The 26,087-nt window shown below is 43.6% G+C and overlaps 1 protein-coding gene across 1 annotated transcript; it reads right to left on the bottom strand.

The window, feature by feature from the left end:
• Window positions 1–724: 724 nt before the first annotated feature.
• On the bottom strand, window positions 725–24,911 carry LOC146192604 (uncharacterized). Its single transcript, XM_084600061.1, has 3 exons — window positions 24,386–24,911; window positions 22,029–22,092; window positions 725–1,021 (listed from the first exon to the last, which is right to left on the bottom strand). The coding sequence occupies exons 1-3, from the start codon at window positions 24,647–24,649 to the stop codon at window positions 930–932; spliced, it is 420 nt and encodes a 139-aa protein (XP_084456187.1). The 5' UTR covers window positions 24,650–24,911; the 3' UTR covers window positions 725–929.
• Window positions 24,912–26,087: the final 1,176 nt, after the last annotated feature.

Below are 26,087 nucleotides of genomic sequence, written 5' to 3'. Positions count from 1 at the left end.
TGTAAAGCGATCGCCTAAGATCTGCCTGGGGTTCTTTAACGTGCAGTGTCATCGCATAGTAGACGCCCAAGCGGCAAGCCTATGGTCGGCCCGCGCTCGGCCCTTGCCAATATGGCCGACTGAAACTCACCGGGCCAACCTAGGCGACCAACCTCAGCCCGAGGTCGGGGATTGACAATGGCCTAAGAATGGCCGATCATCGGCAATCGACCTCGGGCCGACGAGTATGGCCGACTTGGCCAGCCTACCGCCGCGCTAGGGTCCTGCATGGGCCATGGCTTGCAGACTTGGCCAGCCTACTGCCGCGCTTGGGTCAAGCATGGGCCATGGCTTACCCACACATGGCCCAACCACATCGGTGGTACTCGCTGGCCGCTGGTTTATCTACCATCGGCAGTAGACCTCGGGCCAACGAGTATTGCCGACTTGGCCAGCCTAGTGCCGCGCTAGGGTCAGGCATGGGCAATGGCTTACCCACACATGGCCCAACTACTTCGGCAGTACACACTGCCCGGTGGCCTATCCATGTGTAATTAGTGATCTACTCATCCATGGCCTATTGTTTACCCATTAAAACGTCTGCAGTGCTATTGTTGCTGAAAATTAGTGCTGCGGCAGCATTTTGAGATGCGCATCTTCTCCTCCAAGCGGGTTTTTTGTGGCATCAGCAATGCTGTTCTCCGGGCAGGTGAAAAGCAACCCATACGTATATGTAGCTTAAAAAAGCCTGCACATCGACAAATGTAGGTTTAAACAGCACTTTTTATTGGTCTTTCTTAAATATTCCAAAGGCTCAAAGCCCTCCTAATAAAAAATGGCACTTACAGCTTACTAAGTTTGTGAGGCTTCACAGCAATTTATTCTGGCATTCAGCTTCTAGGCTGAGTTGAAGATGTCACGGTTCCCTGCTCGTTGTGCCTGCCGTCCCATTACTTCACTGTTACGAGCCATCGCTTGATTGCTGCCGTGGTCTTCCTGGAGAGGACGTCACTCAGGTACATGCTGCCTCTCCTCAGGCATCCTAGAAAATATACGAAAGAAAATATCAGCCTTCATTCCGTATTCATGTGAATTTTCTAGCCTGTTAGAGAGATAAAAGGCTGCCACTCAAGCAATTATAAGGACCTTCAGTGGGATCAGTGGTGATGTAGTCATCGGATATATTTTTACACATATACTGCTTGTGTAAGCAAATTTGATCCAAGGGGGAAAAAAGACATTTCCGAGGCAGGGGAAGGAAATCAGATACATATATATCGCTGGAAGCTACCTTGAGCGCCACAGAAAAGGTTTTGTTTGGAATCCTTAATTGACATTAGTTACCTAAATTACTGATTAATGACTTACACATTAAATGGTGTTGCTACTGTGAAGAGTACCGGCACGAACCATGTTTCATTATTTGCGATAAAGAACCCTCACGTCTGCATTTTGTTCCCCAGTACAATAGGAGACCACGAAAATACAAAATCAGATTGCCGGACAATACAAGTGCGGCCTTGGCTTGGCTCGACAGCCCTGTGTAGCGGTAGACCTATAAGTTGCCTATGGTTTCTTCGTGCGCGCCAGCACAACCATTCAACAAGACCGTATTTGTATTTTACAGCTTAAAAATAATGTTCCACTCATTTATATCCTTACCGCTTTGTAGTCATTATCCGCATTGCAAAGTTCAACACGCTCACTGTAACTCGCGCCTTCATGTGCGCCAAAGGGCCGACATGAAGCAACCATTACCCGCATATCACCCTTACTCATGCATGGGGCCAGCCATCATAGCGGCAGGTTGTTTCGTCCGCTCAAAATCATGTTGAGAGCAGCGCAATTGAGGTGCGCGAATGGGCTGGTAACGGTTTCGGTATCTACATAACCCTGAATTTTTCTGCAGACGGAAAAAAGGTACACATGAGGTTTCTAACCGCAAATATTGAAACAGGGGTTTCCGAATGTGCTCACCGACTCTGTAAGTCTTGTTTATTGTCTAAAGTGAATATTTAGTACTTGGAGCGAATAACCTCACTTTCTTATGTACAAAATAAAAATTTACTGCGCTGTGCGAAGTGGCTGCCAGCAATGCGCCACCAATGGTTTATTTCTAACCCTTGTCTCAAGCTATCGGGCACAGCAGGTGTAATGTACCTTGCATAAAACCTGCATGAGAGCATATTAATGGGTAGATTTGTAAGCTTTAGATTTCACTTACAAATACTACGAGAATCGCGTCACTGCGGCCTTTCTTTAAAATTGACACGTAACAGCGCAATATATGTGGCTAAAATAAAGTACTCAACACATTAATTCAGCTTCGCAAGTGCAGCTGTAACAGAAAGTGAGGGCTGGAGACACTGAAGGTGCGCCTAGCTTTCAAATTTTCTTAGATGGCACAACCGTTCGAAATATGTAATTTTAAAAATAAGCCCTTGATAGTGGCTTTCCCACAGCGTATATATGGGTGCCTTAGATAAGAATTATAATCGAGGTCCCATGACCATCTTTAGTTTCCAATTAAATTTTTGTATGTGATGGGCAAATATCTACAAACAAAGAAATTAACCTTAGCCTTGCAAGATAAGGCGCAGTTTCCTTGAAAACAAAAAAAATTGTACGGTATATCTTTAGAGGTAGAAATTAAATGCTGTTTTTGCCATTTCAAAACGTTGCAAGTTTGGATACCACTATTTTGTCATCTATGTTTTACTCACTAAATATATGCAAGTTTTACATTTACAAACAATATTAGAAACCGTTATGTTTTTGTAGTTGAGTTATTAAAAAATTGCAAACTTTGCTTCAAGAGCAATGGGCTGCAGAAATATATATTTTTAATCTTATATGCTGGAATATGATGCTTAGGTTGGTTGCACTAAATATGTTTTCACTTCCTAATGCATGTTCTTAATTCCAAGCAATTTTTGTAGCTCCAGACCGCTAGGTGTGTTCTCCACAACTCATCAAAATTGCCCAAAATTCGAAAACAGCAGTAAAGGGTAAATTTTCTGCAAATAAAAAAAGGATCATCTTCGATTTTCATTCAAATCCCGGTCAAGAATCTTCAGTGCCTCAAAAATATTACAGACTAAAATGTGTTGCGTTATATTGTTTAAAAATATAACGTTGAATATTAAACCGAGTGCTTGTCCTGATAATGGCCAAATTCAGCCTGCATTCTTGCAAGATCCAATAATATTGTGGCACTGAAGCTATCTCTAGATTATCTAGGTTCCATTCTTTATTTCTAAAAAAAATTTCAAGCTCTAGATGTTTTTCTTCTGCATATTATATTGAAATCGGGCAAAATTTAAAAAATGGTAAAATAAGGAAAACTGATTAGAATTGAAGAAACTGCCGCAACATCGATTTGTATCAAAATCTCTGGAAACAATGCGAAGTACTTTGTTAATACGAGTCAGTAAATATATTCAATTCTGCAAAATGAAATATTAGAAACATAAAAATGCCTGTTTTTATTCTATAGATGTGTTATATGGCTCCACCTTATGGAGTAGGCATCAAATCTTCAATTTAGTATTTGCTGAATTTAGTTACATTTTACCTTAAGTAAAATTTAAAGCCTTGTCAGCGCTTATAAACCCTTTTTCTGCTTGTCGGCAAAGACTTAATATAGCTTAAAATGGAATTAATTCGCTATTTCTGTCAATTTCATGACAGAACGCAAGTGAACTGAACTTTTTCTCTGTTCTGCACTTTTTTATTGCTAGGTGCAGTAGTATTCAATCAAGTTTATTAATATTGTATTCCATTCCTCAGCTTTGACCATAACTAACAATACTATAAATTTGAAGGGGAAATGAGGGTGCTCGTTATAATACATGAAAGAAGCCAACAGTCGGCGAGGCCGAGGAAAGCGTTGCGGATGGTACTTTTATGTCTTTTTTTTAACGTTTACTTGGATAATCACAGAAATTATTAATGTAATCTGATTAGGGGAAAGATAATTAAACACAAAGTAGAAGAAAAACGTGCTGATGGTTGGAACCGAACCCACGACCTCCGTATATCGCGTCCGGTGCTCTTACAACTGAGCTACATCGGCCGCTGTCCCCCCGCTACTTTCTTGGGTATTTATGTTGTCTGTATACGAACCTTGAGAGTGTTCACCAGTGCCACCCTCAACTATAGCGGCGGACGTGGAACGTCCTTTGTTACCGCCAGCGTCACGTAGAATGTGATCAATCAAGAGCGAGGGCGAAAGCTGCGCTAGAACCCTCTTACGCTACCTATGGCTTCAAGACTGCCAGAACCGAGACCCCCGTACGCTACAAGCAGATCAATTAAGGGGAAATGAGGGTGCTCGTTATAATACATGAAGAAAAGAAGCCAACAGTCGGCGAGGCCGCAGAAAGCATTGGGGATGGCACTTTTATGTCTTTTTTTTTAATGTTTACTTGGATAATCGCGATATTCCGAGGTCGTGGGATCGGTTCCCACCATCGCCACGTTTTTTTCTTCTACTTTGTGTTTAATCATGTTTCCCCTAATCAGATTCCATTAATTTCTGTGAGCTGTCACGTAAGCACCGATCGCACACGGGGGCTGATGGGTCTTATTGGGCGTGGTTCGGTCAGCTGCCCTCCACATGTGCATACCGGGGCAAGAGCAATTTAGTGATTGTGTGGTTCTGTTTTGTCTCGCCATATTCACGAAGCGTTGACTGATTTTTGTTGTGTATGTGGTGTCCGCAACAAAGTTGAATGCAGCAGCGGTGACCAACGGCTTATGCGATGCGTTTAGCAGCTAGAGGACGCTTTTGTCGGGCAGAATGCCAACGCGAAGCGGGCAAGCATTACCCAGTTCTTCCTTCAAAAATCAAAGTTTAGTGTTTCCTGAGAGTTCCTTCATGTTTATTACAAAAGCTCCCTTAGTGCAGTGGAGCGTTAACGGGCGTAACGGGCCGAGGGCCGCCAAAGCATTCCGCTCGGCGCTGTCGCGCTCAGGTTCTGGGTTTGTAGAAAATTTTGCATATCACCCAGAAGCAGCTTGCCGTCCTAGTTTTTTTTTTTTTTTTTTCGTGAGCGAAGTTGGTTTTCCTAGTCCGATTTGAGCGAAGAACCTGCAGACGCTCACTTCTTCTGATCCGTGCATATATGAGCGCAAAGCTTGGTAGGGTAGTAAAGAAAAATAAATACGCTAGTGTGGGTAGATATTTTCTAAAGGAGCAAGAGGAAGTCATTGCTTCCATCGCAATGTAGTAGCGCACCGCTGAGCTGTGACCTTTTTTTTTTTTTTACACGCGATGCGTTACAAAAACATTCATCACCGTTTTGCCATACGTCATGCTGTTTAGTGTTGAAAGCTGGATATAGCATAATTGTACTCCCCCTGACTGACCCAATTGACCTTCATTTTCCCAGCTAGGGAACTGGAGATTGCGGACGCTTTATTAATGTGTGGAGCTATCAACGGTAGCTAAGGAGTTCAGCTCGGCTCTGCTCTCCTTGTCTGAGTTTTTCTTCCTGTTTTGACGTGTAAATAGAGTATATAAAACTTCTTTGCCAGCTCTACCTGCTGCTCCTCGTCCGATGTCTTGTCCGCCTGATCACGCTACCCAGAAGCCTTGGCCCCGAACCTGATCGCATCAAGTGGATGGCTGCGGTGTAATGGTCTGCACCTCCAGTCCTGACTCTGGTACAGTAAGTGCACGGTCCTTCTCTTGGAACATTGCCAGGTTTTACAACTTGTAGATATTTGTAAGCTTCGGCAAATGAAGGGTGGTTTTAGAGGCAGATTGGTTTCCTTTAACCACATAGTACAGGGACTTGCCATTGCTGCAGTAGTCATGGACTGAAAAAAGTTGCACAAACCGGAGCTGGTTTTAATCTTTGGGGAATTGGGCATTGACTGTGGGCCCATCTGCAGAAAACCAGAACTGATTAGGGCAATTGAAGACATCGGTGCGGACGCGGAGGAGATAACAGAACGTTGGGAGCTTATTCAAAAGGAGTTAAAGAAGGCTGAAGAACAGGAGAAGCTCAAAAAGGATCTTAAAGACGAATGGAATGAAAGAGGGATCGAGAAAAAAAACAGCTTGATCTGCAGTTAGCACAGGCAGAACACACTGGGAGACACACACCAAGCTCCGTTGTGAGTCAGGAAGCATCAAGTGTTAAAATAAAAACCTCTTCCTACCGTACAAACTAGGGGAAGACATAGGGCTTTTTCTCGTAAAGTTTGAGTGGGCGTGTGAAAATGTTGAGTTATCATCAGAGTTTTGGCCCCAGAAACTGCTGACCATCCTCCCATGTGAGCAGCCCAAGTGCTTGCTCGGTTGACAAAAGAAGGAGCGGCCGACTAAGCTAAAGCAAAGGCAGCGCTTCTCAAAAAGTACCGCCTATCCCTCAGATGCGTTTTGCCGCCGGTTCAGGGAAACGAGGTAACAACGTAATCAGTCGTTTCCGCATTTCGCTTACAATCTGAAGGCAGACCTGACAGAATGGTAAAAGAGGAGAACAGGCTTTCGGAACTCATGTCAAAGTATTAGAAGTGATCTGCCTGGAACAATTCTATAGCTGTCTAAGAGCAGAAACGTGTGTATGGTACAAGGCAGGCCGGGAAAAAAAAGCTTAGAATGTGCAGCAGACCTGGCCGAAGAATGTCATGCTAGGTGGGAAACAGAGTGATCGCATTCACGGGGAAACCCTAAAGCAAACTAAGTTTCTGCGAACCCAGACTGGAAACCTAGCAAGCGGCACCTTGGAGCGAGACGAAAGCCACAGGGCAGAGTCGAGTAACTGCCCTAAAGTGACAGCCGACAAAGGGAAGGAAACCGAGAGAAAAATCTGTCTGTTTCCGATGCAACGAGCCCGTTCACTTTGCCAACACATGCTCCTGCATGTGTTCTCTTTTGTTCTCAGATCAAAAAAAACATGCGCCTGCTAGTCATACCTAAAAGATGCAGGTTAATGGGAAGCATTGTCAGGTTCTGAGAGATTCCGCGGCCATCATGGACGTAATCCACCCCACATACGTGAAGGCAGCTGACTTAACGGGGGATTGTGCATGTATTAAACAGGTTCCGGTAAAGAGTAGCGCATGCGTGCCAGTCGCACGTGTCAGATAAGGCCCATTTGGCATTCTGGAAATAGAGGCAGTGGTATCACGGAACCTGCGAGAGCAGTTTCCGTACCTCTTTTCAAACAGGTCAGAACAGATGCTGCAGGAGGAAGGTCGTAGCTTCGGTGACCGAGCCGTCCAAGCGCTCACTTGATTGAAAGCCCGCGAAATTGCAGCTGAACTAAGCCGAAAGAAGAATGAGCTTTCTCTCGCGATGGGCCAGGCAGTAGAAAACCAAGGTAGCGTCAGGTTCTGGCGAAGTGGCTCAGGTCAGTGACAGAGAGGACTTAGAAGGCAGGGAATCGGGCACCATGTCCCCGAATGAATGAAGGGAGATAGCGTCTATTGTAGTGCAGCCACGTGTGGAACCTTTGTTAGCTCTGGCAAAAGTCGATAGACGATAGCAGCCGAGCCGTAAAAGACATGGTAAAAATGAAGATAAATACAAAAAACATTTGTGGTGAACACCCTTCCTCCCAAGTGTGGCACAGCTTCACAAAGGCCAACCTAGAACGCACCAAGCTAGGGTGGCTGCGGGAAAAAAAAAAATAAGAATGCTGCGGGGGATTGAGCGGCCGAGGATAGAATGAGTATGGGAGAAGAATAGGAATTAATGAACATACTGTAGGCATGAAGTGCACGTCATAGCCATCGTACAAAAATTTTGAAACCGAAGCAGCAATCTACGTATTCTAATTCTATAGGAAATCATTTGGGAGTAGAAAAGAGCAACTTAATAAGATGTGCATGGTTCTTAAATGAACAATATGTATACAAATGGACGGTTGAATATTCACAGTAATGGTGTGTTGTGCTAGAATTCTTTACAGCCGTGAGACCGCAATAAATATTACTGATATTGCTCTTTGCTTTAAGCTCTGGCATTGACAACTCTATCCAAAGAACCGACTGGCAGTGACAGGTTGTTTACAGCTGTTGATGAAAACATAGGCCATCATGATATTATTGCAAGCATATTTGCTCCTTTTTGTACATGTTTATTACAAGCAAAACTTAAATTTGGTCCCTATTCCTAGGGACGCTGCACCTCTTACAACACCCACTGTTCAGTCGCTTTCATCTAAGGCACAAACGCGCCACTGCTGCTCGGTACCTTGGATGAGGTTTTCAAAGGGGTTACCTCTGATACCTAGCAATTGCTGTAATATTTATACCAACTACATCAGTGAAAAAAAAAGGCAACACTGCATCACTGTAACTGCTGCATGCACCTTTAAACGTGCCTTAATTTTATTTCCTATTCTTATAGACACATGACCTCTTGCTATTGCTTTGTTCAGTAAGCAATCGTCTTTCATTGCTTCAATTTCTATCTCTCTACCACTTTCTTGTTGCTCCTGGTGTGATCATTTGATTTCATTCTTCAAATCATATTGGTTTATGACATGTGAAGGATTTAGCCTATACATAGATGCTTTTTTTTTTTTTAGATGCGCATCGGATGTGTTTTCTACATAGAAATGAATCTACTGAGTTGTATGACTGGCGCGAAAACATACAGTTTGGCACCCCCAAAAGATCTGTGTCCTGTGGTTGGAAGGGGAATAAAGAGGAGGATAATCAGCGGAAAAGCCTGCCTAACAAAAGGTAGCACTGCATCACTAACTGCTGCATGCACTTTAAATGTGCCTTATATTTATTGCCTATTCTTATAGACGGTGGACCTCTTGCTATTGTTGCAGTAGGCAACCGCCTTTCATTGCTTTAATTCTTATCTCTCCACCACTTTCTTGTTGTTTCGAGTGTGATCATTTGATTTTATTGTTCAAATCATATTTTATCACGGGTGAATGATTTCACCTACACATACATGCTTTCATTTTTTTTTAGGTGCGCATCGAGAGTGTTGTCTACGTAGAAATGGATCGATTGAGTTGTATCACTGATGCGAAAACAAACAGTTCGCTACCTCCAGAAGATTTGTATCTTGTGGTTAGAAGGGGAATAAAGAAGAAGATAATCAGTGGAAAAGCCTGCTTAAAAACTTACAAAGATGGTGCAAAAGCGAAATGCTGATCAGGGTGAGGGTCTGATTACTTCTGTTATCCCACTTCACTTGCTAGGTAATGTGACTGTATATGAAGTACCTTAGTGTATTTTGTGGTATACTCGCTGAAAATTGTGTATACACTAAATTTTTCCTCGTTCGATTATTTTGAGTGATGCACGAATTGGAATAAAACGAAGTCATCCACACATCTAATGCCCATAGAAATTAGATGCATGGATGAGCTCATTTATTGTGTTTCGATGTAAACATGCCATAGTTTGTCGAATATAGTAATATGCTAAAGTCGACTTTTTTACTGTTAAATGGAGTAATACATATGCTCTATATCATAGCATTATTTGACTATAGTTTGTAACTGCTCTTTCTTAAATTGTATTCTACAGAGTATGCATGTGTCATCTCGTACGTCTATTTAAATAGCGAACAAAAAAAAAACACGCCTATCACTTAAGAAAGCACAGTTTTTTGTCATCTCAAAAAGTTGCACGTTTGGAGGCCTGCTGCTTGCGCACTAATTTTTGTCATCCATTGTTTTTTACTCACCAAATCAACGTAATTTATAAAGGAAAGAAGCCAACAGTCGGCGAGGCCGAGGAAAGCGTTGAGGATGGCACTTTTACGTCTTTTTTTTTAATGTTTACTTAGATAATCACAGAAATTATTAATGTAATCTGATTAGGGGAAAGGTTATTAAATGCAAAGTAGAAGCAAAAACAATGGGCCGATGGTGGGAACCGAACCCACGACCTCCGAATATCGCGTCCGGTGCTCTTCCAACTGAGCTACATCGGCCGCTGTCCCCCCTGCTACTTTCTTTGGTATTTATGTTTTCTGTATACGAACCTCGAGACTGTTCACCAGCGCCACCCTCAACCATAGCGGCGGACGTGGAACGTCCTTTGTTACTGCCAGCGTCACGTAGAACGTGATCAAGAGCGAGGACGAAAGCTGTGCTAGAACCCTCTTACGCTACCTATGGCTTCAAGACTGTGTAATTGTAATTTTTTATAATTATAATCATAAGCAAATCGCTTTTCATCATAATAATTTTGGTGGTGTTACGGAGAACACACATACCAGCATAGAGCTCCAGATTCTGCCTTAAATTAACAGTATAACCTGCGTAATAAACACAGAATGTTTTAGTGCAAATAACATAACGCATTACGCCAGTATGTAAGGTTGAAAATCAACATTTTTGTAGCGCGTTGCTCCTGAAGCAAAGTTTACGATTTTTTACCAAATCAACTGAATTAATGAAACAAGCTTTTAATACTTCCTATACAAATAAAAGTTACGTTGATTTGGTGAGTAAAAAACAATGGAAGACAAAAATTAGTGCGCAAGCAGCAGGCCTCCAAACGTGCAACTTTTTGAGATGACAAAAAACTGTGTTTTCTTAAGTGATAGGCGTGTTTTTTTTTTTTCGGGAAAACTACGCCGCATCTTGCAAACCTAAGGGCCTTTCCTTTGTGTCGAGACATTAGCCCACGACATAGGAAAATTTATTTAAAATAAAATGGTGATGGCACCACAATTACTGTTCCTGTCCGAAGACATGCATATTTGTTTCCATTTCGTCTCTTTAAACAGGCTCGTTTAGGCAATGCGGTGAATAAAAATATCGCATATATTAAAGATTTCTGCGCTACGCGTTATACCTAAAGCCACCTATATTGTCACAACTGTTATTAGTTATTTGTAGCTGAAACAACAACACAAAAGGGACAAATTTTTCGCTAGTTAAATAGACGTACGAGATGACACATGCATACTCTGTAGAATACAATTTAAGAAAGAGCAGTTACAAACTATAGGCAAATAATGCTATGATATAGAGCATACGTATTACTCCATTTAACAGTAAAAAAGTTGACTTTAGCATGTTAATATATTCGACAAACTATGGCATGTTTACGTCGGAACACAATAAATGAGCTCATCCACGCATCTAATGATCTTGGGCATTAGATGTGTGGATGACTTCGTTTTATTCCAATTCGTGCATCACTCAAAATAATCGAACGAGGAAAAATTTAGTGTATACACAATTTTCAGCGAGCATACCACAAAATACACTAAGGTACTTCACATACAGCCACATCACCTAGCTAGTGAAGTGGGATAACAGAAGTAATCAGACCCTCACCCTGATCAGCATTTCGCTTTTGCACCATCTTTGTAAGTTTTTAAGCAGGCTTTTCCACTGATTATCCTCTTCTTTATTCCCCTTCTAACCACAGGATACAAATATTCTGGGGGTAGCGAACTGTTGGTTTCTGCATCAGTGATACAACTCAATCGATCCACTTCTACGTAGACAACACTCTCGATGCGCACCTAAAAAAAATGAAAGCATGTATGTGTAGGCGAAATCATTCACCCGTGATAAAATATGATTTGAACAATAAAATCGAATGATCACACTCAAAACAACAAGAAAGTAGTGGAGAGATAGGAATTAAAGCAATGAAAGGCGGTTGCCTACTGCAACGATAGCAAGAGGTCCACCGTCTATAAGAATAGGCAACAAATATAAGGCACATTTAAAGGTGCATGCAGCAGTTACAGTGATGCAGTGCTACATTTTGTTAGGCAGGCTTTTCCGCTGATTATCCTCCTCTTTATTCCCCTTCCAACCACAGGACACAGATCTTTTGGGGGTGCCAAACTGTCGGTTTTCGCGCCAGTCATACAACTCAATCGATTCATTTCTATGTAGAAAACAGTCCCGATGCGCATCTAAAAAAAAAAAGCATCTATGTATAGGCTAAATCCTTCACATGTGATAAACCAGTATGATTTGAAGAATGAAATCAAATGATCACACCCGGAGCAACAAGAAAGGGTTGGAGAGATAGAAATTGAAGCAATGAAAGATGATCGCTTACTGAACAAAGCAATAGCAAGAGGTCATGTGTCTATAAGAATAGGAAATAAAGTTAAGGCACGTTTAAAGGTGCATGCAGCAGTTACAGTGATGCAGTGTTACCTTTTTTTTTTCCCTGCAGTAGTTGGTATAAATATTACAGCAATTGCTAGATATCAGAGGTAACCCCATTGAAAACCTCATCCAAGGTACCGAGCAGCAGTGGCGCATTTGTGCCTTAAATGAAAGCGACTGAACAGTGGGTGTTGTAAGAGGTGCAGCGTCCTAAGGAATAGGGACCAAAATTAAGTTTTGCTTGTAATAAACAAGTACAAAAAGGAGCAAATATGCTTGCAATAATATCATGATGGCCTATGTTTTCATCAACAGCTGTAAACAACCTGTCACTACCAGTCGGTTCTTTGGATAGAGTTGTCAATGCCTGAGCTTAAAGCTAAGAGCAATATGAGTAATATTTATTGCGGTCTCACGGCTGTAAAGAATTCTAGCACAACACACCATTACTGTGAATATTCAACCGTCCATTTGTATACATATTGTTCATTTAAGAACCATGCACATCTTATTAAGTTGCTCTTTTCTACTCCCAAATGATTTCCTATAGAATTAGAATACGTAGACTGCTTCTTCGGTTTCAAATTTTTGTACGATGGCTATGACGTGCACTTCATGCCTACAGTATGTTCATTAATTCCTATTCTTCGCCCATACTCATTCTATCCTTCTCGGCCGCTCAATTCCCTGCAGCTTTTTTTTTTTTTTTTCCCGCAGCCACCCTAGCTTGGGGCGTTCTAGGTTGGCCTTTGTGAATCTGTGCCACACTTGGGAGGAAGGATGTTCGCCACAAACGTTTTTTGTATTTATCTTCATTTACCATGTCTTTTACGGCTCGGCTGCTATCGTCTATCGACTTTAGCCAGAGCTAACAAAGGTTCCACACGTGGCTGCACTACAATAGACGCTATCTCCCTTGATTCATTCGGGGACACGGTGCCCGATTCCCTGCCTTCTAAGTCCTCTCTGTCACTGACCTGAGCCACCACTGCCTGGCCCATCGCGAGAGAAAGCTCATTCTTTTTTCGGCTTAGTTCAGCTGCAATTTCGCGGGCTTTCAATCAAGTGAGCGCTTAGACGGCTCGGTCACCGAAGCTACGACCTTCCTCCTGCAGCATCTGCTCTGACCTGTTCGAAAAGAGGTATGGAAACTGCTCTCGCAGGTTCCTTGATACCGCTGCCTCGATTTCCAGCATGCCAAATGGGCCTATTCTGACACGTGCGACCGGCACACATGCGCTATTCTCTACGGGAACCTGTTTAATACATGCACAATCCCCCGTTAAGCCAGCTGCCTTCAAGTATGTGGGGTGGATTACGTCCATGATGGCCGCGGAATTTCTCAGAACCCGACACCGCTTCCCATTAACCTGCATCTTTTAGGCATGGCTCTAGCAGGCGCATGTTTTTTTCATTTCTGCCAAAGAGAACAAAACCTTCAACTTCCTGCATGTGTTGGCAAAGTGAACGGGCTCGTTGCATAGGACACAGACTGATTTTTCTCTCGGCTTCCTTCCCTTTGTCGGCTGTCACTTTAGGGTAGTTACTCGACTCTGCCCTGTGGCTTTCGTCTCGCTCCAAGGTGCCGCTTGCTAGGTTTTCTGTCTGGGTTCGCAGAAACTTTTAGTTTGCTTTAGGGTTTCCTCGAGAACGCGATCACTCTGTTTCCCACCTAGCATGACATTCTTCGGCCAGCTCTGCTGCACATTCTAAGCTTTTTTTTCCCGGCCTGTCTTGCACCCACACACACGTTTCTGCTCCTAGACAGCTATAGAATTGTTCCAGGCAGACCACTTCTAATACTTTGTCATGAGTTCCGAAAGCCTGTTCTCTTTTACCATTCTGTCAGGTCTGCCTTCAGATTGTAAGCGAAATACGGAAACGACTGATTCCATGTTACCTGGTTTCCCTGAAACGGCGGCAAAACGCATCTGAGGGATAAACTTTTTGAGAAGCGCTGCCTTTGTTTTAGCATAAACGGCCGCTCTGTCTTTTGTCAGCCGAGCAAGCACTTGGGCTGCCTCACATGGGAGGATGGTCAGCAGTTTCTGGGGCCAAAACTCGGATGATAACTCCACATTTTCACACGCCCACTCAAACTTTACGAGAAAAAGCCCTATGTCTTCTCCTAGTTTGTACGGTAGCAAGAGGTTTTTTTATTTTAACACTTGATGCTTCCTGACTCACAACGGAGCTTGGTGTGTCTCCCAGTGTGTTCTGCCTGTGCTAACTGCAGATCAAGCTGTTTTTTTCTCGATCCCCCTTTCATTCTATTCGTCTTCAAGATTCTTTTTGAGCTTCTCCTGTTCCTCAGCCTTCTTTAACTCTTCTTGAATAAGCTCCCAACATTCTGTTATCTCCTCCGCGTCCGCACCGATGTCTTCAATTGCCCTAATAAGTTCCGATTTTCTGCGGATGGGCCCACAGTCAATGCCCAATTCCCCAAAGATTAAAACCAGTTCCGGTTTGTGCAACTTTTTTCAGTCTATGACTACTGCAGCAATGGCAAGTCCCTGCACTATGTGGTTAAAGGAAACCAATCTGCCTCTAAAAACACCCTTCACTTGCCGAAGCTTACAAATATCTACAAGTTGTAAAACCTGGCAATGTTCCAAGAGAAGGACCGTGCACTTACTGTACCAGAGTCAGGACTGGAGGTGCAGACCATTACACCGCAGCCATCCACTTGATGCGATCAGGTTCGGGGCCAAGGCTTCTGGGTAGCGTGATCAGGCGGACAAGACATCGGACGAGGAGCAGCAGGTAGAGCTGGCAAAGAAGTTTTATATACACTATTTACATGTCAAAACAGGAAGAAAAACTCGGACAAGGAGAGCAGAGCCGAGCTGAACTCCTTAGCTACCGTGGAAAGCTCCACACATTAATAAAGCGTCCGCAATCTCCAGTTCCCTAGCTGGGAAAATGAAGGTCAATTGGGCCAGTCAGGGGGAGTACAATTATGCTATATCCAGCTTTCAACACTAAACAGCATGACGTATGGTAAAACGGTGATGAATGTTTTTGTAACGCATCGCGTGTAAAAAAAAAAAAAAAAAAAAGAAGTCACAGCTCAGCGGTGCGCTACTACACTGCGATGGAAGCAATGACTAGAAAAGTAATATCTACCCACACTAGCGTATTTATTTTCCTTTACTACCCTACCAAGCTTTTACTAAATTGTCTCGATGCGCTCATATATGCACGGATCAGACGAAGTGAGCGTCTGCAGGTTCTTCGCTCAAATCGGTCAAAACCTAGGACGGAAATTGAGCAGCCCAAAGCCTTCTGTGATTGGCTGCCTAGCGAGCTGCTTCTGGGTGATACGCAAAATTTTCTACAAACCCAGAACCTGAGCGCGACAGCGCCGAGCGGAATTCTTTGGCGGCCCTCGGCCCGTCACGCCTGTCAACGCTCCACTGCACTAAGGGAGCTTTTGTAATAAACGGAAAAGAACTCTCAGGAAAAACTAAACTTTGATTTTTGAAGGAAGAACTGAGTAATGCTTGCCCGCTTCGCGTTGGCATTCTGCCCGACAAAAGCGTCCTCTAGCTGCTAAACGCATCGCATAAGCCATTGGTCGCCGCTGCTGCATTCAACTTTGTTGCGGACACCACATACACAACAAAAATCAGTCAACGCTTCGTGAATATGGCGCGACCAAACAGAACCACACAATCACTAAATTGCTCTTGCCGGTATGCACGTGCGGAGGGCAGCTGACCGAACCACGCCCAATAAGACTCATCAGCCCCCGCGTGCGATCGGTGCTTACGTGACTGCTCCCAAGGTGAAAAACGGCTGCGTCTGCGGGAGTTTTGTATTCACTCTTTGAACGTGATTGCGTTCGGCACTTAATATAAGAACGAAGCGCTCGCTTGGAGCCCCTATCATACAAATATTTAGGCGTAACTCTGTGCGCTGATTTGTCCTGGAAAACTCATATAACTAACATCATTTCTTCAGCTAACAAATCCCTCGGTTTTTTAAGACGTCATCTTCGCGATGCTCCCGTACACGTCAAGTTACTAGCTTACGAATCACTTGTGAAATCAAAACTAGAATATGCATCACCCATTTGGCACCCACATCAAGCTTACCTCACCAATGCACTAGAACTTTTGCAGAATCGCGCCGCCAGATTTATTCATTCGTCATACCATTACAGCACCAGTGTATCATATCTGAAATCCCTTTCAGGTTTACAGCCACTCGAGATACGCCGCCGCATAGCCAGTCTTTCACTGTTTCACAAGTTTTTTTACAGCCATCTACAAACTGCACCCTATATGGTCCCACCAGCACGCATATCTCACCGCACTCTCCACCATCTCCAGATCAGCCGTCCACGTGCACGAACCGTCACCTTCGCAAACTCATTTTTTTCACGCGCTGCTGCGGACTGGAATGGCCTTCCCGAAGAGATTGCAATTACAACCTGTCCAATAATCTTCGCACAAAAAGCCTACAGTTATTTATCATCATAGCACATGACTTTGTACCATTTCATCCAAAATTTGTATCCACCCCTTATGTAATGCCCCTCAAAAGGGGTCTTTAAGGAAATAAAAATGAAATGAAATGAAATGAATCACTTTTCGGTAATGACCTCTGTCTTCGATCTTTGCGGTCAAAATTTCGACATATCCGCATTATGCCCGAAAAATCTTCAAGATAAACGGGAGTTAATACATAGTACCTATGGGAGGTGAAAGCGCAACGTGGAAAATTTTAACTTAACCGATTTTTCGAGATAAGCGAGTTCATGTTAACGAGGGTTTGCTGTATTTTTTTTTACTCACATACCTCACAGGCTCCAACTGGAGTATTATGTGAGGGGGGGTTACATAAAAACCTGGGGTGCAAAAAGAAGCACTAGGACACAGTTACTTGAACATTTTTATACAAATAGTTAACAGCCAACCAGAAAGTTGAATGCAGTTAGAAAAACTTCAGATCAAGAGCTGAGCACCCCAAAAATCAGCCATGCAAATGACACACTAAGAATGCATTTTTAGCAAATAGAGTCACTAGCCGCTATTTACAACACTGGAATTAAGAAGTGAAGCTCTCATTTCCTATTTCTGTTGGTTTATTTGGCCGTGCAATGCAAAAGAAAATACTCTTGGTAACGATATTTTTACTTCCATGACCACAAGCTATATAAACATGTAATAAAAGGAAGTGAAGGAAAAGCCCTATGCTTATGCGTAGCAGACTGTGCACAAAATATCATGCAGTGGAATGTTTACTTCATGTGCCTACACTATGTACAAAGATACTGTCCATGTCTACCTTCTGGCTTCTTAAGTGTTATGGACAGAAGTCTGCCATCAAGGACAAAATTTACTGGACCACTCCACAGCAGCATATCATGCACACACCCATGGTAACACACCAGGTGACGAGACTGGCTCTAGGACCATGCATGTCCTTCGTTACCAACAAGCGTGCTTTTTTTCTGTCACTGAGTAGCTGCTTATTGATTGCCAGGGGCATTCTGCAAGGCACTGTTGCAGCAGTGGCATTCTGCTGACTCACCAGTGCGAGCAGGTGCCTATTGTTCCCTTGCTCGGCCACTTGCACACCATTGTGATAATGCACATCTTCGGTACTGTGTATTAGCATAAATACACTGCCGCATGCAACGCACTCATTACAAAAAGTTCCAGTCTGCACGTCGCTGCTTCTTTATATTTGCACAGGCAGACAAGATGTTGCAAACTTGAGCATGCACTGGGGAGCACCTATACACAATACCAATGAATCAGGGTAATATTGCAGATAAAAACAAAATATAGAAAACTAGCTGTGTGGGTATTGCTCATAATTGCTCAAGATATCAATTGCATCTGTCCATGAGTTATCACTTATGCAAACATCTGGTGCCGAATTCTCTAAGGTGCTGTATGTTTGGTGACGACCCCTTAACTGATGCAATAAAAATACCAACCATTTTCCTTGTTGGTAGATCATTTAATATGTAGCTCTATGCAAGGAGATATATCACATAGCAACATGGAATGTAAGATCTATGACGCAAGGTAAACTGGATATCGTCAAGCGAGAAATGGACAGATTGAACATTGATATCTTGGGTATCAGCGAGCTCAAGTGGACCGGAATGGGAGAATTTAACTCCGACGACCATTATGTCTTTTATTGTGGGCACGAATCCAAGAGAAGGAATGGGGTCGCTCTCATAGTAAACAGAAGAATGGGCAAAGCAGTGCTAGGGTACAACCCCAAAAACGACCGAATGATTTCACTTCGGATCCAAGGTCACCCTTTCAACATAACAGTTATCCAAGTCTATGCACCGACCACTGCTGCTGAAGAAGCTGACGTTGAGAGATTTTATGCGGACCTACAATGCCTTTTAGACCGCACCCCATCATCAGACGTCGTTTTTCTCATAGGAGACTGGAATGCTAAGGTCGGGAGTGAAGAAATATCCGGAATTACAGGCAAGTTCGGTCTTGGTGAGCCAAATGAAGCTGGGCAGAGGCTAGTAGAGTTCTGTCAAGAAAACAACCTGACCATAGCGAATACTCATTTTCAACAGCACAAGAGGCGCCTGTACACATGGATTTCACCGGACGGTCTGTACAGGAATCAGATCGATTATATTATTTGCCGGCAGAGATGGAGAAGCGCTATACAAGCAGTAAAAACAAGGCCTGGGGCCGATTGTGGCACCGATCATCAGCTTCTTGTTGCCAAAATTAAGCTTCGATTGAGGAAAACGCAGAAAACTAGAAGGCCTTTCAGGTATGATCTGGATCAGATTCCATTAGAATATGCTGTGGAAGTGAGGAATCGATTTCAAGAATTACATCTAGAAGGCAAAGAGCCCGAAGAGATGTGGACTGATGTTCGTGATATAATACAAGAAGTTGCTACTAAGGTAGTTCCAAAGCAAAATAAATGCAAAAAAGCAAACTGGTTATCTGAAGAGGCTTTGCAAATAGCTGAGGAAAGGAGGATGGCAAAAGGTATGGGGGAAAGAGAAAGATACAAGGTTCTTAATGCGGATTTTCAGAAAATAGCAAGGAGAGATAAGAATGCCTTCCTGAACATACAGTGTCAAGCAGTTGAGGACAACAGTCAATTAAGGAACACAAGAGCTCTGTATAAGACAATCAAAGATATCAAAGGAAGCTTCTGTGCTAAGCTGGGCGTGATAAAGGACAAACGAGGCAAGGACCTCACTGAAGCCTCAGAGATAAAGAAGAGGTGGCAGGAATACACAGAAGAACTGTACAAGAAGGACCCGGATGTGCAAACCCAACATAGGACGGTTGTGATTACTGATCTCGAGCCGGGCATCCTGAAGAGTGAAGTTGAATGGGCCTTAGCCAGCCTTGCTAAGAACAAAGCTAGCGGAATTGATGGTATTCCAGCTGAGTTGCTTCAAAACCTCAACCACGACGCTGTTAACACACTGCATACATTATGTCAAAAGATTTGGACAACTCTGCAGTGGCCACAGGATTGGAGGAGGTCAGTTTACATCCCCATTCCAAAGAAAGGCAGTGCGAAAGATTGTTCCAACTACCGCACGATTGCGCTTATTTCGCATGCTAGCAAGGTGATGTTAAAAATCCTGCAAGGTAGGCTGCAGCAGTATGTGGATCGGGAGCTTCTGGACGTGCAAGCTGGGTTTCGCAAGGGCAGAGGAACTAGAGACCAAATTGCCAACCTTCGCTGGATCATAGAAAAAGCAAGAGAGTTCCAGAAACCCATTTACTTCTGCTTTATTGATTATGCGAAAGTGTTTGACTGCGTAGATCACAGCAGATTGTGGCAAGCTCTCCAAGAGATGGGAGTTCCAATTCACCTCATCTGTCTCCTCAGGAACCTTTATGAAGGGCAAGAGGCCACAGTCAGAACTGGGCACGGTCTTACTGATTGGTTTCCGATTGAGAAAGGGGTGAGGCAAGGCTGCATACTGTCGCCCTGCCTATTTAACCTATATGCAGAGTGCATCATGAGGAAGGCCGGTCTGGACGAGTCTTCAGCTGGAGTGAAGATTGCTGGAAAACGTATCAACAACCTTAGATATGCGGATGATACCACTTTAATGGCAGAAAGTGAAGTGGAACTCAAGAGACTTCTGATGCGCGTACAAGAAGAGAGTGAGAAGTTTGGGCTTAAACTGAACATTAAAAAGACGAAGATCATGGCGTCTTGCCCTATCAAGTCCTGGAGCATCAATGGTCAAGAAGTGGAAGCTGTGACAGATTTTCTGTTCTTGGGCGCCAAGATTACCTCGGAAGGAGACTGCAGCCATGAAATTAGGAGACGCCTGCTTCTGGGAAAGAGAGCAATGGTTAGCCTTGACCGCCTAGTAAAGAGCAGAGACATTAGTCTGCCAACCAAGATCCGTATAACCCGTGCTATGGTCTTTCCAGTTGTGATGTATGGATGCGAGAGTTGGACTGTGAAAAAGGCTGACCGCCGAAGAATTGACGCGTTTGAATTGTGGTGCTGGCGAAGACTCTTAAGAGTTCCTTGGACTGCCAGAAGATCAAATCAGTCGATATTGTCGACCATAAACCCTGACTGCTCATTGGAGGGTCAAATTCTAAAGTTAAAGCTCAGCTACTTTGGTCATCTGATGAGAAGAGAGGAGTCGCTGGAGAAAGATTTGATGTTGGGAAAGGTTGAGGGTCACCGGAGAAGGGGTAGGCAGCGAACGCGATGGTTAGATGGCATTCTCGAGGCATTGCAGATGAAGCTATGTGATGTTAAGAAGATAGTGAGAGACCGGAAAGCGTGGCGTGACATGGTCCATAGGGTCACGAAGAGTCGGACACGACTGAACGCCTGAACTGAACTGATTGCAAAACTACATTCATGAGAACTGTGGCAGTGTCCGTTCATATTGATATGCATGGAGTGTGGTGGCTCATAGAGGCACAACTGCTTTTTGCGACATTTGAATCAAATTAGCAGATAAGGAAGCTTGGGCAAGTTGGTGACAGTATTCTTGGTACCAGTGGCCTAGCCAGAAATATTTTTCGGGGGTCTTATACAACAGAATACAACAGACAAAACAGACCAACCAGAAGGGGAGAGCGGGGAAAGGAATGTGGGTGCAATGTTCAGAGAATTTCCTATTGTTCTCAACGTTACACTAACTTATGGTTTCTGCTTGTATATAGATCCCAAGTACTAAATTGAGACCACAGTTCTCACCTGGCCCTTAAAATGTAAGGAGACAGTAAATTACCATTTCAGAAATGCGCTGTTTACAGCACTGCATTTGTTGTTTTATTTTCCTAATATGGCCTTTTAATAAGATGCGGTTAAAAGTGCTGAAGGCAAGCATAATCATAATTGCATAAAAGCTCCCGGGTAAGTGCATGAGACGCGCCTGACCATGCCAATTAGTCGGCGGGGTGCCAGTAGTGCAACAAGAACCTAGAAGCACATTCTTGACGACCAATAAGAAGCAACCCGAAGCATGAAAATTGGTATGCTTTAAGGGAAGGATTGGGCATGCTCCCAACATTGGCCTTGTCACAAGGTGTCTCACTGTTAGAGTATGTGCAGACATCTAATTAATGAGCAGCAAGTAAAGTTTAGGAAAGTAACCAACATCTTCAATTTCTTTTCGACACTAAATATTGCTAAGGACAATGAAGATGAAGCGAGCTGTGGCACAGGCATAAGCACTTGCTCCAGGCCTGCTCCCATTATTAAAAAACATCCCATCCCATCACCATTGGTCATGCTCTTTCTTCACTAGCTTCCCATCCTGTAACAATGTTTTTCTAATCTTTAGAGACAGGTAAAACTCAACACTGGGGCCCCAAAAGCCCTTCAAAAGAGGTATTCCAGCTGTACAACATCATGGCTAAGCCAGCTGCCAAGCAGCTCACTTTGGGACTGCTGCAGGTACCACTTCTTACATAACAGCAAAAGCAGAAGGCAATATTCAGAGATAAACGCAGGGGTTTCAATCCTCAGTGCACTTACCTCTTGCTTCTCCCTGCCCTTCCGCCATGTGCAGGGTGGGTATCCAATTCCAATTCAATATTCTCTGTGAACACATGCAAACAGAAACAAGTCAAGTAGAGTTTGCAACCTCGTTATAGGTAATTAACAAGAAGCTGATGTTTGCAAGCTTACGTCATGCACTGCACTGCATCAATGCCAAACACTTTTTACAAGTGACCCACATTTGACAACTCCTTGCATGCAAGCTACAATGAAAAACATTGTTTACAGCAAAGAGAAAGCCTTAAAAGAGCTTCAAAATGCTTGTTAAGCACATTGTTCTGCCTCTTGGTTACGTAGATAGTGAAACTATAACTGGTGGTTGTTTTGTGTATTATCCAGCGTTTAATGCTTTAAGTTGCTCCCGAAAAATGAGTTCGGGCCACTGAGGGTGCTGGCACACAATGGCCGTTTTTGGCAGCGGATGTGTTATCACTGGGTAGGGGTTTGATGATTGGACGAACAATAAATTCACAGCTAAAAGGGCTCATAAGTAAATATATGTTCTGTCATATTTTTGTATTTTCTATAGTATCTACAAAACCAGCATGCTTGCTTTCGTCAAAGTACTCCAAAGTATTACAAAAAAGTAATCATTGCTACAGGCTCTGGCTATTCTGCCTCGGGGAACTTTGCGTCTCTCTACATAAATGGCTTTGGCAAGTATAGCTACCCTCTATGCACATGCAAACTCTTGCCTAAACAGCTGGTTTCTCGTAGGTGATATCTTGCTGAATTCTGCGCTGCCATGAGAACGAAAACTAGGCAGCACCATGCTAATCGAGCAGCGAAGGCAGTGGAAAAATATCTTTTCATATATTTCCCTCTCAGAATGAGTGAAAAAAATATGGATGGAAGCTCTTGGCATTCACGAGCCTGACGCGGCGGGTGTGCTCGGCACATTTCACTCGAGCACGCCCTCGAAACTACTTTGAAGGTTCACCAAAGATTTGGCATTCGCTGGCTACAAGCAACGGCGGCAACGATGCGACGCGGTGCTGGCGGTGGCAGGCACTCACACAAAACATCGATTGAAAAAAGTAACTATCGTGCGCATTAGCTGAGCAGTGAAAGCTCGTTCCGATCGGAGCCTATCGATGTTCATACATAATAGAGTTTGCAATGTTTTCACTGCTGTTCTTTTCTCAAAAACTCACCATCACGAGTAACGTCCCTGGCAGCAGCTCACTGTGCTCTCGCCTGTCGGCTTAGTTTTCAGTCAGATTAACGCGCATGAGCACACTTATTGAGAGCTTACATCCCTTTGAATTATTTATAATATTGCATTACTATCGGCTGCATGGATTGTCAGCGCCAGGTTACAGTGGAGCACAGGAAGGTCAGCGAAATTTACAAGTGCACCATTCCTTTTTTTTTTTTTTGCTTCATTGTCACTAGGAAAAAATACTGAGGTATTTACATCTATGGGACACGAATTTCCTTTTTTCTTGCCAAAGCGTCTGTTGACGCAACACGGATAAAATGTATTTTCAGCCAATCCTGCTGCTGCTGTTTTTTTTTTCAATGACTTGAACCCATGCATGCCAAATGGAATTGATCAAAAACTAAAATGGGAATTTATCACCTGCGTGCTAGGTGCTTTTTTTTTTTTTTTTGGAATGTGAACCTCTTGATTTTCCCTCGCAGGACGCAACTTCGGAACGCATTCACAGGAGTGAACCAGGCTGTACTCTTTGAAGCAATGAAGCAATACGTCTTTTGAATGCATCTTTGCAATAGTTTGATACCTTGCTTGAATTTGCGCAACTGATTTAAGCGTCATCCTCAGCATTACTGGAAATGTCTCACTGCCCTTTGAGGTGTGCAGGCAATTTAAATATTAAAGCCATGAAATATGAATGTACACAGACAAAGCCTCTATTCACTGAAGATGGCCGCATCAAATGCAAAGCTGGTGGCACATCTGATGATGCCGTGGGCTGTAAATTGTTGGAGACTCCAACCTCCCCCCCCCCCCCCCCCCCCCCACCCTCTACTGCTGCCTTAGCACAAACCCCGATAGGTACTACATACAACTGGGAGCCGTGCGCACCGCTCTGAAAAAGTCTCCGCAAGCCACCAGCTGACGGCCACTTGCCCCCCAGTGCTACGTAACGTGCGTCCCGATACATACAACTAGGCGCCGTAAACAGCTAGCCACCAGCTGACGGCTACTTGGCTCTTCCACTAGGGAACCCAGTAACTCAGCTTCCGACAATAAAGTTTTGTTTCTCTAGTGACGCGCAACTGCTGTTACTGCTAGCCCTACTGCCATTGCAATAAGAAACAGGAATAGGGAAAAGGTACGCCCATGCAAACATAGTTACAGCACTTACCTGCCAATTCTTCACCATTTCCATGATAAAATTTCTTCTCTTGCGGTCATCTCCTGGCATGCCAACACCAGTAAGCCTGCCTTTCGCAGCATTCTTTGTAGTCTGTGGCTTGTATGCTTTCACAGGCGATACGTTCACGAAAACTTTCCCCTGTCGTCGCATACCGCATAGGCTATTGTGGAGCTTCCATGCCACGCGACAAACTGCCTGCAGGCAGTGACTGGCAGATATGAAACAATGAATACTTGCGTACAACAAGAGCATCGCACGCCATGACCGCGCACAAACACCGCCATTAACGCAGCCTCCCAGACTCTCTTGGCTACAGGAATGCCTAAAGCTTTGGATGGCTCTGGCTTCGTTCGTTTTGCGACGTGATATCGTCTGCTAGTAAATTATCGTCTTCAGACAGGAAAACCGGTTAGGTCAGATATTTGTCATGTAGTTTTAACAGATAGGAAGCACTTGCTGCTATTTAAAGTAAAGAAAATTATCATTTTATTACTGATGTCCACCGTGGTCATATGGCCAAAGGAAACAAATATACACTCTCATAATCACGGAGGTTAACATAACTGCGCGTTCACATTACCCCATTTTCTATGCGCTTTGGTGGAGGACGTGTTGCTCATTAACGTGTGCATTCATAGCAGCATACATACTACCGCGGTATTATTATATCACGTGATGCAAATTTTGAGCTATTATTTTTTTTTTTTTGTGACCACCACATTACTGCGAAAGGCGCGGTCGCGATTCTACTGTACATTATACCATATATAGTGTATATATCTTTATTTTCTTATTTTTGCCTACCCTGTCCTTTCTCTCTGTCGCTCTTCTTTGATTTCCTCTACCGCTTCCTTACTATCCTTTTATTTTCGCCGCCTCAGCCAGGTGCTGCCGGGGATAGCAAACATCTTTTCCTCCCTTTTTGATATCTAATGATAAATAACCACATACTACTGTTTAATTTTTGTGGCACAGTACGTCGATCTAACGTCGTTACCAGCGTAATTTTGCAGTAAATCTAAGTGCCCCAGCATATGTTAAGTTCAGTATCCATGCATTAAATGTACAGTCCAATACCATCCCAGCTAAAATCGAAGGGTTGGTCCCCAGCATGGTCTTAGAATGGCGCAAACTGTAACGAGGCGCGGAGACGAAGTGTTGTCGCGTTTCATGCCTTTAATATATAGCTTTATTTGCATGCAATGCTGCTATGTTCAAGTCCGACTTGCAGACTGCCACTTGATATATGACTTGATTCATACAGCTGCACAAAAATGAAAGTTTGAAGCCATATCAAGCCCTGTATGCCCGATTATATTAGCACACATTTTTTACCATAGGTTTCCTCTGCAAATATATGACCATCACATTAAATGCTCCTACTTCGATTTTGTCTCATTGCATTCAGCATTAACTCAGGAAAACAAAGTATGCAGTTACTACACGTCCTGTTACTATACTTAATCCCTCTCTCATAACATAACGAGAGAGGTGTCCCTTACAAGGATTAGGGCCCTTACCCCATCGGTGACATGCCGACGGGGCTCTGAAGAGGATGCAGTGCAGAGTACATGCCCTAAGTGTACAAGGCCAACTGCCGAGGTGGGTCTTCGCCACCTTTTATGGACGTGCCCAGGAATGCAGCCGTCAAGAATAAGACAACTACAAGAAGTTGGACTGTCGGCTACGA

This window comes from Amblyomma maculatum, chromosome 4, assembly GCF_055883805.1.
Source record: "Amblyomma maculatum isolate TAMU_Amacu chromosome 4, ASM5588380v1, whole genome shotgun sequence".
NCBI lineage: Eukaryota > Metazoa > Arthropoda > Arachnida > Ixodida > Ixodidae > Amblyomma > Amblyomma maculatum.
Note: the sequence above shows the minus strand (reverse complement) of the source record. Positions and strands in the feature narration are given on the sequence as shown.

What these genes read in the sequence shown, in the direction of transcription:
- LOC146192604 (XM_084600061.1), bottom strand. Translation starts at nt 24,649, where the DNA reads ATGCTCTTGTTGTACGCAAGTATTCATTGTTTCATATCTGCCAGTCAC. An exon ending in AAATGGTGAAGAATTGGCAG is followed by an intron (nt 22,093 to 24,385) that starts GTAAGTGCTGTA and finishes ATGTGTTCACAG; the next exon opens with AGAATATTGAATTGGAATTG. An exon ending in AGGGCAGGGAGAAGCAAGAG is followed by an intron (nt 1,022 to 22,028) that starts GTAAGTGCACTG and finishes TATATTTTCTAG; the next exon opens with GATGCCTGAGGAGAGGCAGC.